This window comes from Medicago truncatula, chromosome 7, assembly GCF_003473485.1.
Source record: "Medicago truncatula cultivar Jemalong A17 chromosome 7, MtrunA17r5.0-ANR, whole genome shotgun sequence".
Lineage (NCBI taxonomy): Eukaryota > Viridiplantae > Streptophyta > Magnoliopsida > Fabales > Fabaceae > Medicago > Medicago truncatula.
In genome coordinates this window covers 27,549,699-27,562,339 of record NC_053048.1, presented here as the reverse complement: position 1 = coordinate 27,562,339, position 12,641 = coordinate 27,549,699, and the positions used below count along the sequence as shown (strand labels likewise).

Sequence of the window (12,641 nt, the reverse complement as noted above, 5' to 3'; positions counted from 1 at the left end):
TATTAGTCAACTAATAATGGGTTTGGAGTACCATTATTTTTAAAAATAATGGGTTTGGAATACCTGTATTCTCCTGAATAAAATCATTTTGCTTCTCTAAAAAAAGTCAACTAATAATGCTATGAATACGAATTTTATCAATTCTCCTTTGATACCAATATATCACGCCCACTCAAATTTTATAATGCAACTAGTAGATATCTATTGAGGATAAAAAAAAAATTTGTTCTTATAAGATAAAAGTCTCACTTAAAACCCCAGTATTAAGTGATATTCACACTTTTTAATATTAAAAAATTAAAATATAATAATATAAAGTTAATTAATGAGTTCCATTTTAAGAAAATTGTGTGAGATGTTGAATTTGAGGCTGTTAAAAAATTATAAATAAATGAATGATATAGACGCGTGAGATACATTTAATTACCCAAAATTAAATATCTCAATTATGGATCTCCAAATATTTGCAAATCTGTGTTGGCAGTACATCCATAAAAAAAGTTTGGAATTTAGCTTCAAAATTTTAGTGTGGGACCTAATCCAACGCTAATACCTTATATTTGTAATTCATTCTTGTAATTCATTCTTCTTTACAAGTTTACGTCTGTGAAATGGACGTTGATAAATTCATTTATTTATTTTTAAGTGGAATGCTAATATTGTTCCACTAAATTTATTTTGACATTATTATTGACTTTCTCACTTTATTTTTTCATTTCTCACCAAACTCTGCAAAATCCTTCCGTCAGAAAAAAAAAAACTCAAAAATCATTTCCCTCGTCAAAAAAATCGGATACGAAAATCGTTAACTTCTAAGAAAACCACCCTTTTGCACTCTCTACAAGAAAAGGAGGAGTCACACGACCACCACGTAACAAAACTACACTCAAAATCCTATCTCATAATCCACAACAAGACCCTGTCGCAAAATCTTAGTCGCTCTCACTTTCCTGAACTAGTAAGTCTATTTAAACGTCTCAAATCTATCTTCATTACGTGTTTGTTTTCTATTCTTGATCTCAATCAATATTTGGGGTCTTAATGGTGAAGAAGACGATTTCACTACTTTTAGCGTTTGGGATATTTTATTGGATTTATACATTTGTTTCTATTATTCTCATTATGAGAATTGTTCTTGTATGAACAAGTGAGGTATACCTCCTAAGCATGAGGTGAAGTCCTCATGTCGATGGTCTGGTCTACTGTAATATGAGTGAGTGAAAGTAGAGGTTGGTGCCAGAGGGAAGTTGCAATCGAAGGTGGCATTATAGATACTGGACATCAACTGACATTGAACAAGTTGAAATCAAGGGTGGCAATGATTGTTCGAGGAAGGGTTGCAATCGAGTAGAGAGGGTGAAGGCTGTCAGAAAAATTAGGAAAAGATTTGGGGTGTCTAGGGTTCTACTGGTACGTTAGTCCTTTGAAACTTTATTTTTTTTCGATTTTACATATATCATTTTGCTATTCAAGAAAAAAATTGCTATTAAAAAAATGGCAACTCGTTGACAAAGCAACTAAGTTTATATTTCTTTCACATAGAAAAGAATATGTATTATAAATTTTAAACATCTATCTCTTACATAATAATAAAAATAGTATATTTTCCCTATATAGAGGACAACAAAATTCAACTCTTTCAATTGTGAATATTGTGTTTTGAAAATGTCATATGAATGAAATTACCATTAAAATGCAATAGACTATATAACTTTTTTTTTTTTTTTGAACAAATCAAAATGGAATATATTGCTCAAAAGCAGTGTGATTCATCCCGCACAAGGTGTGCTAAAGTGATGAATCCTCTAATATCTGTTACAACACCAAAGCACCTAATAAAGATGCCACCACATAAACATAAAGCACCAAACAAATTACATGACACCCATATAACTTATTAAAATTATAAGTGGAGTCCAATTCATTTTAATAGTGAAATCATTTGCATAACTCTCAATTTTTTTTTTCACAATTGAGATGAACCATGCTCCTTATTTGTTGTCCTTAGTGCAAAGACTCGCCCCTTAAGCATTGAAAGTTTCAAACTTGGAATATATTATTTGTACTATATGTTTCTTTAAATAAACACAGATTGACATCACGTCATCACCTACAACAAATAAATCATGCATTTATACATATTCAACATATATACACCTGGACTCTTAACATACATTTCTATTGTAACAGCAATTGTCTAACATGACTTTCACAATATCATATATTTTTTTAGTCTTGTTGCTATTTCCCTTCCAATATTGTTCATCTTCTGTATCATCTTTGAACAAGGGATCTTCTCTCTCTGTAGAGAAACATACAGAAGATGTAATTGTCTCTTCAAATGGCACTTTCTCTGCTGGTTTTTATCAAATTGGTGAAAATGCTTTTTCCTTCGCCATATGGTTCACCGAGCTGCAGAATCAAAGTCACAACCCCGTCAATATTGTTTGGATGGCAAACCGTGAACAACCGGTGAATGGTAATGTTAAAATTCATGTAAATTTTATAATATCAAAAATATCCCTCTATTAATATACTACCTCCGTCCCTAATTACAGGATCCTTTTGAAAAAATAAAGGAAATTAAGATAGTGGATATTTATATTAAATATGTTTGTAATTACTATTGTTTTTACAATTTTATCATTTAAGAGAGATAATTAGTTTATGTTTTCAACATGTTATTTATTGCTAATTGAAGAAAACAATGTATAATAAATAGGGGCATGCATGTAAAGAAATAATTAATGTAATTGGAAATAACAAACGAGTCTTATAAAAAAAGAACATAAAAAATTCTCAAAAGGATCTTATAATTAGGGACGGAGGTAGTACTATTTTAGAATTAAATATGTTTTTAGACTTTATAGATATACCACCCAACTTTTCACTTTAGTCCCCCCGTAAATTTTTTCTTTGATTTTTAGTCTTCCAAAAATTTTCAATCATTACTTTTGATCCTTATTTTCAAATCAAACCATGTGTAGCTGTCATGATTTTGAATGAAAAATTTAAGGGAGGTTTAGAATATTATGAGAATCTCTTAAAAAAATTAATTTTTCAACAAAATATGAATTTTTAAGCACAAAAAACATAAAAAAAAAAAAAAATCATATTTAATTCATCTTTTGTTAACAAAATTTAATTTTGTTTGGGAGAGAATCTTATAATGTTCTAAACATTTTTGAAAAATTCAATTTAAAAATATGACGGTTATACAGAAGTTGATTTAAAAGTAGGTATCAATAATGATGATCAAAAAAATTGAGCAACCATAATTGAAAAAATATATATTTAGAGGACAAAAACTAAAAGTTAGTATATTATAGAGACCAACAACATATTTAACCTCATATTTAATATTGTATTTTTTGTCCTTCTATTTTATCATCTTCATAAACATACTCCATTTTTTAATGCCATTTTGATCCTATACAAAATTTTCGCCTTAAAAAAACTGATAATTTTTAGTCCCGTAAGTAGAGATTATTTTCCTCAAATGTAGTCTTTTCTATTCAAAATTTGGACAAGAAATCATCACTTTAGGATCAAACATAATTTTTGTTAGTGCAACAGCTAATAATATAAGAGAAAAACAACGACATGTCACAAAATAGTGGAACATGATGTTTCGTTATGAGTTCAGCGAAATGTACGTTAGAGACCGAATTTCTGGTGACTTTTTGTATGTTTGCGACAGCCAAAACCCACATCTTCCTAAATAATCATATTTTTTGAGTTGTTATTGACAGCTTTATGCTATATAGCAGCAACCAGAGACCCAAAAGAAATATTGAAACCTATCATTTTGTGACCGTTATCTTTTCTTTAAGGGATAAATTCAGTGCTTTTCATTATCAATCAAAAAAGAAATACATAACGGTACATTATCATAAACGTTGGAGCTAGCAATAGATGGTGCTACCCTAGCTAACCATGAGTGACCTCATTAGCTTGCCTCCTATTGAACTCGACATGAGAGTTCTGAAAACTATTGTCAAACAACTGTCTACAAGCATGCATGATACATCCAAGCTCACTATCATCCTCTACATAAGATCGGAAATGATCAACCACTATCTTGGAATCTAAAGCAAAGTCAACATTATCATAGTGAAGATCTACCATCCACTTCAACGCCGTATGAAAAGATACGGCCTCACCCACAGAAACATCACAGAGAGGGGAGAAACAATCTGTTTTATCACTGATAAATTCGCCCCTGTCATCGCGAAGACAAATACCGATACCCACCATATTCGTGGAAGTGGAGAAAGAGGCGTCAATATTACATTTGTACCTGCCATGAGCCGGTTTCGACCATTCAACCACGTTGACGTCGGTATAGTTACTTTGATGCGTCAACGGGGCATCTTCTCTTCACGACCTTATGATTTGGGTTGTTCGCCATTCATCCAAAAGACGCTTTACACGCTCAACAACCTACAATATTGTTTCATTTTGCTGTTGCCATAACTTGAGATTCCTGCGCTTCCATAAACTCCACATAATTGTCACAAATAATTCTTTTTGTACCAAAGACAGCTGATCAAGAAGAGTAAAAATCAAAGCATCCATATTATAATTTTTTCGAAGTGTTCTGTTTATTATATCCCATAACTAAACTTCACGTCATGCCTGTTGTGCGCCTAGGCATTCTAATAACACATGAATACTATCTTCGAAATTATTAACACAAAGAACACAATCTGTCGGACATTGCACCCCTCGGCTACTGAGTCGTGTGCGGGTTGGGAAACAGCCCCTACACACATGCCACACAAAGTTTTTTATCTTAGGAGGAACTTTTAGCTTCCAAATCAAATTCCATCTCCCGGGAACATGTAAATGGGAATTATCTGCAATGTCAGTTACACATATACGATATGCACTACGAACATAATAATTTCCACTTTTCGCTGCCTTCCACACTAATTTGTCTTCATTAATAAGTGGGTGAAGAGGAGTGTTCAAAATAATTTGGGTAGTGTTTTGATCAAAAAGAGAAGATATAAGAATAGTATTCCAAACCTTCGACGTTGGCTCAATAATATCCTGAACTTTAACATGAGAGAAAGAAGAATATATAGGGCAATTTGTAGTGAAAGCACGCCCATCTTTGAGCCACGGGGCACCAAACAAAGGAATATTAGCACTCGTTCCAATTCTCCATCTAGCGCCCTGTTGAACAACCATTTTAGCGCTAAAAATACTGCGCCACACATAACTAGGATTAGAACCAATTTGTGAGTTCAAAAAATCATTTTGAGGGAAATAGCGCGTCTTAAAAAGACGTATAACAAGGCTATCTGTATCTATTTGAAATTTTCATCCCTGTTTACCAAGCATTGCTACATTAAAAGATGTGAGATCTTTAAACCCCATTCCACCATAATTTTTATGAACAAATAATCTTTCCCAGGAAAGCCAATGCAAACCTCTTCTAGTAGAGCCACCAGGTCCCCACCAAAAAGCATTAATCATTTTTTCAATAGCATCAACTAACTTATTTGGCAACAGATAAATACTTATGACATACGAAGGAATGGATTGAAGTACCGATTTAACTAGTACTTCTCTACCTTCTTTAGAAAGACATTTGCTACTCCAAGAATTGATTTTGTGCCAAATACGATCTTTAATAAATCCGAAAGTAGCTTCTTTGCTTCGACCAACCATAGAAGGTAGCCCAAGATACTTCCCCATTCCCATAACAGCATGAACGCCAAGGATTTCTGTGATGGTCTCCTAAGTAGGGATTGGAACACTTCGACTATAGTAAACTTCAGACTTTGGGAGGCTAATCGATTGTCCGGAGGCCGCCTCATACACTTCAAGAATATTTTTTATCATATTCACTTCTCTTTCCTCGGCTCTGGAAAAAAAAAAACAGTCATCTCCAAAGAAAAGATGAGAAATAATAGGAGCGTTACTACAAATAGATATGCCATGAATATATCCTCGCTGCTCAGCTTTACGGATGAGAGTTGAAAGCCCTTCCGCACATAAGATAAAGAGGTAGGGTGAAAGAGGGTCACCCTGACAGAGGCCCCGCCTAGGGAAAATAGGTTCCACCGACTCATTGTTGAAAATTACACAGTAGTCCACAGTTTCGACACACATCATTATCCACCTAACCCAGCGACTATCAAATCCCATTTTTATCATTACCTCTTTGGGATATAGCCAATCAATGCGATCATAGGCCTTACTGATATCCAATTTAAGCGCCACATTTTTATCTCTGCTACGCCTGCTAATTTTCATATAATGAACAACTTCAATCGCAATCATAGCATTATCCAAAATTGAGCGTCCTGGAACAAACGTCGATTGATTATCTGAAATACATTTATGCAGGATACTTTTAAGCCTATTAGCCAGAACTTTAGCCACTAATTTGTACAAGACATTACAGAAAGCTATAGGCCTCCAGTCCTTCATAGACTTTTGTTCATTGCCCTTTGGGATTAAAGCAATGTTGGTGAAATTAAGAGAAGGGGGAAACTGGTTATTATTGAGCCAAGAGCAGCATTCATTAAAAATATCATTATTACAGACAGACCAAAAATGCTGAAAAAATCCTGGATTAAAACCATCAGGTCCATAACATTTATCTGGGTGCATAGCATACATAGCATCTTTGAACTCTTGTACCTGAAATGGAGCAGTTAGAAAATCGTTGTCCTCCTCCGTTACTACCCTCTCAACGACATCAATAACGGGTGTACAATTGCTATTATTTTCAAGGAAGAGTTCCTCAAAATAACCTTTTGCTAATTTGACACAAACCATGTTCATCAGTAACTCGAACTCCATCATCATTTCCAAGAGAGAGGATACGATTTACCTTTTTACGAGAGGTAGCAGAAGCATGAAAAAACTTCGTGTTTAGATCACCATCACGATACCAATGAGTTTTCGCACGCTGACGCCAATATTTATCTTCTTGTATCATAAGTTGAGTCATCTTCTTTCTCAAAGAGGTCAACCTGTTAGGGTCAGCTGCTGCACCTTGGTCTCGACATCTGTTCAATTCTTTACGGCATTCTGCAATTTCGTCCTTTAGCCCAATTTTAGTAGTTTTGCTCCATATGTTGAGTTCAGAGGCACAATGCTCCAATCTTTCTGTGATCGCCATACCTGCACTAGAAACCCAACAATCGGAAACAACATCATGGATACCTGGTTCAACACACCACACATTTTCAAACTTAAAATTTCTTTTAGGCACCCAAATTCGTGTAACAGGCTCCCTATTAAGAAGAATCGGATAATGGTCAGAAGCCGGAGCGACTAGGTTCTCCACCTTCGCATTTGGAAATAAATCAAACCATGTTGCATTAGCGAGACCACGGTCTAACCGTTCCTCAACTGCCCTTGGTGTACCTAAGCTTTTGAACCAAGTAAACAGATATCCTTCCATAAAAATATCAGTTAACCCGGCATCAGAAACAGCTTGTCTAAAACCGTTGATTAACCACTGAGCACGTACTGACCCTCCTCGTTTTTCCTTAGCATCCAATATGTCATTGAAGTCACCTAATATACACCAAGGCAGAGAAATATTATTAGATAAATACCTCAAAAAATTCCAGGAGTCGCATCTTCTACCTCCTTCAGGAAAGCCATAAAAACCTGTAAATTGCCATGGCCCTCGACTAGGATCATTGACTTCAACATTAATATGATTAGCAGAATAATTCAACAATTTGCAATTAAAAGAACTTCGCTACAATAATGCTAAGCCACCACTCCGACCGTTACTACTTAGCAAAACAATTATCAAACCCAAGAATATAACGAAAAGCATCTGTTTTATTAGAAGGGACTAGAGTCTCACTGAGAAATAAGGCGTCCGGCTTATAATAGCGAACTAGGTATTTTAATTTTGGAACTACGCTCACGTTCCCCAGACCTCGGCAGTTCCATCCTATGATAGTCATTTTCCTCCCGTTACATCAAACAAGATGATTCATATTGGATGCTGATACAAGAGTTATTGTAATTGTGATGGAAGATAACACCCAATTCCTATCAATGCCAACAGCCAAAATAATTGTCGTGTAATGAAACACTAAATCCAATAAAGCCAAAAAAATCAATCCATGTAGAAAGTTACCAAATGGAATTGCACCTAACAATATTAATTTGCAAGATAAATGAAAGAACGATTGAACCTGGTACAAGGATGACAAATCAACACTGAACAGCAACACGGTTTTGTTTCAGCACCGAATTTGGTCAAGTGTTTATAACAAAAGAGATATCACAAAGCAAGAGGCAAAACGTCCAGCGGAGAAGAATTCTCACCAAACGACGGCAAAATCCCTCACAAGGGAAGCGGCGGCGCTACCCTAGGAGCGACGGCACAGCAATTCTTTTTGCTCCATGTTATTTGGTCAACCCTAATCTATCTAATTGAAGTCTATGTAGCACGTTAAGGAGCTGCTGCCTCCTCTTGTTGTTTTTTGGTCTAGCGGTGCTGGCTGTTCACTGGCAGCGCTGCTGTCATGACAGTCCAGCACCAGTTGCTGTGTTGTGTAGCCTGTTTTGTGAGGTAGGTCTGGGGTCTTTTGTGGCAACTTTGCTGGGCTGTTGGAGGCGGTGCTATGGGGTTGAATTTTGGTGGTTTGAAATTTTTTTGTGACCATTATCGATAACCATTATTTATATTGTTTTTGCTTTGTGGCGGTCTTATGCCGCCGCTAAATACTCCTCTCTTTGTTGTCAAAAAGTAAAACAAAAAATTTGTTGTATTTTCAACTGTTTAAACCGCTGCTTACTTACAAAAAAAAAAATTTGTTTGAAATATTAGTTATTTTAGCAGAGAAGGCCTTGATCGCCGCTGGTATTTTTTATTTCTAGATATGCATTTTCTGAGTATTTGAAACTCGAATTAAAAAAATTATTGGTAGTACAACGTCGCGTATTTTGGCAGTCTTAACAAAAAAAATTGTCAGAAATGTTTCCAAGAACATATTACCCTAGTGTACCTAATACTTGTTAGGAGTATAGAAAAACTTGCGAATTACACCATCCGGTCGCTATTAAAAGAAAAAATTAGCTTTTTAGATTTATTCAATAAATGATGTAATCTATATTATAGATCACATACATAATTTATTGAATGAATCTAACAAATGAATTTTTGTGAGAATCACTTAGGTAATGGGCATACCAATAAGAAAAAAAACATTATCATTCTAGGAATCTAGTTTTATCTCCTCTAATTTTCTAATCTTCTCCTTGTGATTTCCGACAGGTAAAAACTCAAAGCTTTTCCTCTTAAACACAGGTAACATCATCTTGCTCGATGCGGGTCAACATAACACTTGGTCTTCAAACACGGCATCAGATGCTCCATTAGAGTTGTATCTTAGAGAAGATGGGAATCTTGTGTTACGTGAGCTTCAAGGACCTACCATCTTGTGGCAAAGCTATGATTTCCCGACAAATACTCTCCTTCCTAATCAACCTCTCACTAGATATACAAACCTTGTTTCTTCAAGAAGCCATAGTAATCATTCTTCTGGCTTTTATAAGTTGTTCTTTGATGATAACAATGTTATTCGTCTCGATTATGATGGTCCTGATATTTCAAGCACATATTGGCCACCATCTTTTTTGTTAAGTTGGCAAGCTGGAAGGACCAATTACAATAGTACTAGAATTGCTTTGTTGGATTCTCTTGGAAAGTTCATATCATCTGATAATTACTTTTTTTCCACATATGATTATGGTATGGTTATGCAAAGAAGATTAACCTTGGATTCTGATGGTAATATTCGAGTTTACAGCCGAAAAAACTTGTTAGAAAATTGGTATGTTTCATGGCAAGTCATATCTGACACCTGCATCATAGATGGAATTTGTGGTGCAAATAGCGCTTGTAGCTATGATCCTAAAAAAGGTAAGAAATGCTCTTGTTTGCCGGGGTATAAAATGAAGAACCATAATGATTGGTCTTATGGATGTGAACCTACGTTTGATTTTACTTGCAATAAAAGTGAGTCTACCTTTTTCGAATTGCATGGTTTTGAGTTCTACGGCTATGATAGTAATTTTGTTCAAAATAGTACCTACGAAAATTGTGAGAGTTTATGTTTGCAAGCTTGCAACTGTACAGGATTCCAATACTCATATGAAGAGGACCAAAACATCTTCCAATGTTATACAAAGCTACAATTGCTAAATGGGAGGCATTCCCCAAGTTTTATAGGCAAAACATTCTTGAGACTTCCAAAAGGTAATAACTTCTCTAAGGAAGAGTCTATAAGTGTAACAGACAATGTTTGTTTGCTTCAGCTTCACAAAGACTTTGTTGGAAAACAAACAAGTCATTTGTTGAAGTTTTTTATGTGGCTTTCAGTTACAGTTGGTGGCTTGGAATTCTTTTTCTTTGTTGTGGTTTGTTGTTTTTTAATCAAGACCGAGAAAAAGCCTAATGGAGATCGACATAACTATCATCATGCATTATTTGGATTCAGAAGATACAGTTACTCCGAGTTGAAGATAGCAACAAAGAATTTCAGTAATGAGATTGGAAGAGGTGGAGGAGGGATTGTATATAGAGGTACATTGCCAGATGAAAGACATGTAGCAATAAAGAGATTAAATGAAGCTAAACAAGGAGAAGGAGAATTTCTTGCCGAAGTAAGTATCATTGGACGGCTTAACCACATGAACTTGATAGAAATGTGGGGATATTGTGCTGAAGGTAAGCATAGACTTTTGGTATATGAGTACATGGAAAATGGATCTTTAGCTGAAAATCTTTCATCTAAAACTAACACACTTGATTGGAGTAAAAGGTATGATATTGCTTTAGGAACAGCTAGAGTTCTTGCTTATCTACATGAAGAATGTCTCGAATGGATATTGCATTGTGATATAAAGCCTCAAAATATACTTCTTGATTCTAACTTTCAGCCCAAGTTAGCAGATTTTGGATTGTCTAAGCTGAAAAGCAGAAACAATCTTAATAATAATTCAGAATTCTCAATGATTAGAGGAACAAGAGGATATATGGCCCCTGAATGGATTTCCAATTCACCAATAACATCTAAAGTGGATGTTTATAGTTATGGGGTTGTTTTGTTGGATATGATAACCGGAAAGAGTCCAACAATGATGAATATGGAAGGAGTTGATGGAGAAGTGGCATACAATGGAAGGTTGATAAATTGGGTAAGAGAGAAAAAGAGGAGTAGATGTTGGGTGGAAGAAATTATGGATCCTAAAATTGGAACTAATTGTGATTCAAGTAAGATGGAAATTTTGGCGAAAGTTGCTTTGGAGTGTGTAGAGGTAGATAAAAATATTAGGCCTACTATGAGTCAGGTGGTTGAGAAGCTTCAAAGAAATGAAATAGATTCCTAGGTCTCTTAATGAGTGATGCATGATGTTGAATTAGATTCCTTCGTGTGCAAATAATCTTATGTATCATCAACACCTTCATTTTATGATTGAGACACTCTTAATTTCCCTAAACTGAATCAGTACCCTCATTTTCTCACTAAAGCTCTCTTCCTATCCCATTACAAATTTATCACATCTATCATATCACCTTCTTTATTTCTTTCTCTCGTAAGATGTTGGACGTATGTACATAAATAATTTCGTTTAAAATTTTCATTTTTAGCATACGTTATGTAATCGTTGATTTTCTTGTGATCATAATTTATAAACTGTTTATCTTGATTGTAATATTCTTATTTCATCTTGTATTGTAGGTTTCATTTCTACACAAGAATTTAATGATGATTTTGTCATTATTTATTTGAAAGGCCTTTTGATTGTATTATTATTCAAATGAGAAATCAATTTATGGTCTAGGTTTTGTAGTTAACTCACATTCACGTATTGAGAGTTCTTGTTCATGTGTTGAAAACTTTGGTACAATTTCTGATGCAAATCTATATTCATGTCTTGGTGTTGGCAGTGTCACCGTTACTGGTTTGACCATATACAAAGGTTAGGCAAAAAGATGAAAAAATAAAAAAATTTCCTCCCCTCAAAAATAAATATATGTTTTTCCTAAGCTTTAAATAATACTTGTGATGCAAACTTCTAAAACCTAACTTAAAAGGAGATGATATTGTTGTTAGCATATCTCAAGAGAAAAGTAGGAGTATTGGAGGAGTGCCAAAATCATATTCCCACTAGTAGGTTAATTCCAGCTAAGTGTACATTTTTTAAGGGCAAAGCAATTCACATACAATTAATGCCTTTGTTTAACTATTTCCAATTTGCATCTACTTAATCATCGTTGAGAAAGGGATGTTGTCTATAAGGTGGAAAAAATCCAAAGACAGTAAGAAAATATTACTAGCTTTTTTCAAAAGACATTTTTATGTTGAATATAAAATAGAAACTTTTTTATTTTGTGAACAACGTATCTCTACCCACAACTGCAAAGACTAAATCCTTAAGTTGGATGTGAGCGTAATGAATGATAAAGTTTTTTTTAAGAGCATTAACATTGTTGTATTCACTAAGCTAAATTCAAACTCATGATTTTAGGCTAAGGTGAAAGAGATATTTTTTATTTTTTGAAGGAAGGTGAAAGAGATATTTTATCATCTCATCCAAATACTTTTGGTTGAACTTAAATGAATATAAAAAAGGGTTAAATATGT

General features: G+C 34.4%; 1 protein-coding gene across 2 annotated transcripts; it reads left to right on the top strand.

Moving 5' to 3' along the window:
* Window positions 1-2,128: 2,128 nt before the first annotated feature.
* On the top strand, window positions 2,129-11,703 carry LOC11425351 (putative receptor protein kinase ZmPK1). Of its 2 annotated transcripts, none has more exons than XM_024771369.2 (2): window positions 2,129-2,479; window positions 9,299-11,703. In XM_024771369.2, exons 1-2 carry the CDS (start codon window positions 2,203-2,205, stop codon window positions 11,380-11,382), a joined length of 2,361 nt encoding a protein of 786 aa, XP_024627137.1. In that variant the 5' UTR covers window positions 2,129-2,202; the 3' UTR covers window positions 11,383-11,703. The 2 variants fall into 2 exon arrangements, with proteins under 2 accessions (XP_024627137.1, XP_003622962.2); XM_003622914.4 differs by having other exon boundaries at window positions 2,131-2,479; window positions 9,266-11,703.
* Window positions 11,704-12,641: the final 938 nt, after the last annotated feature.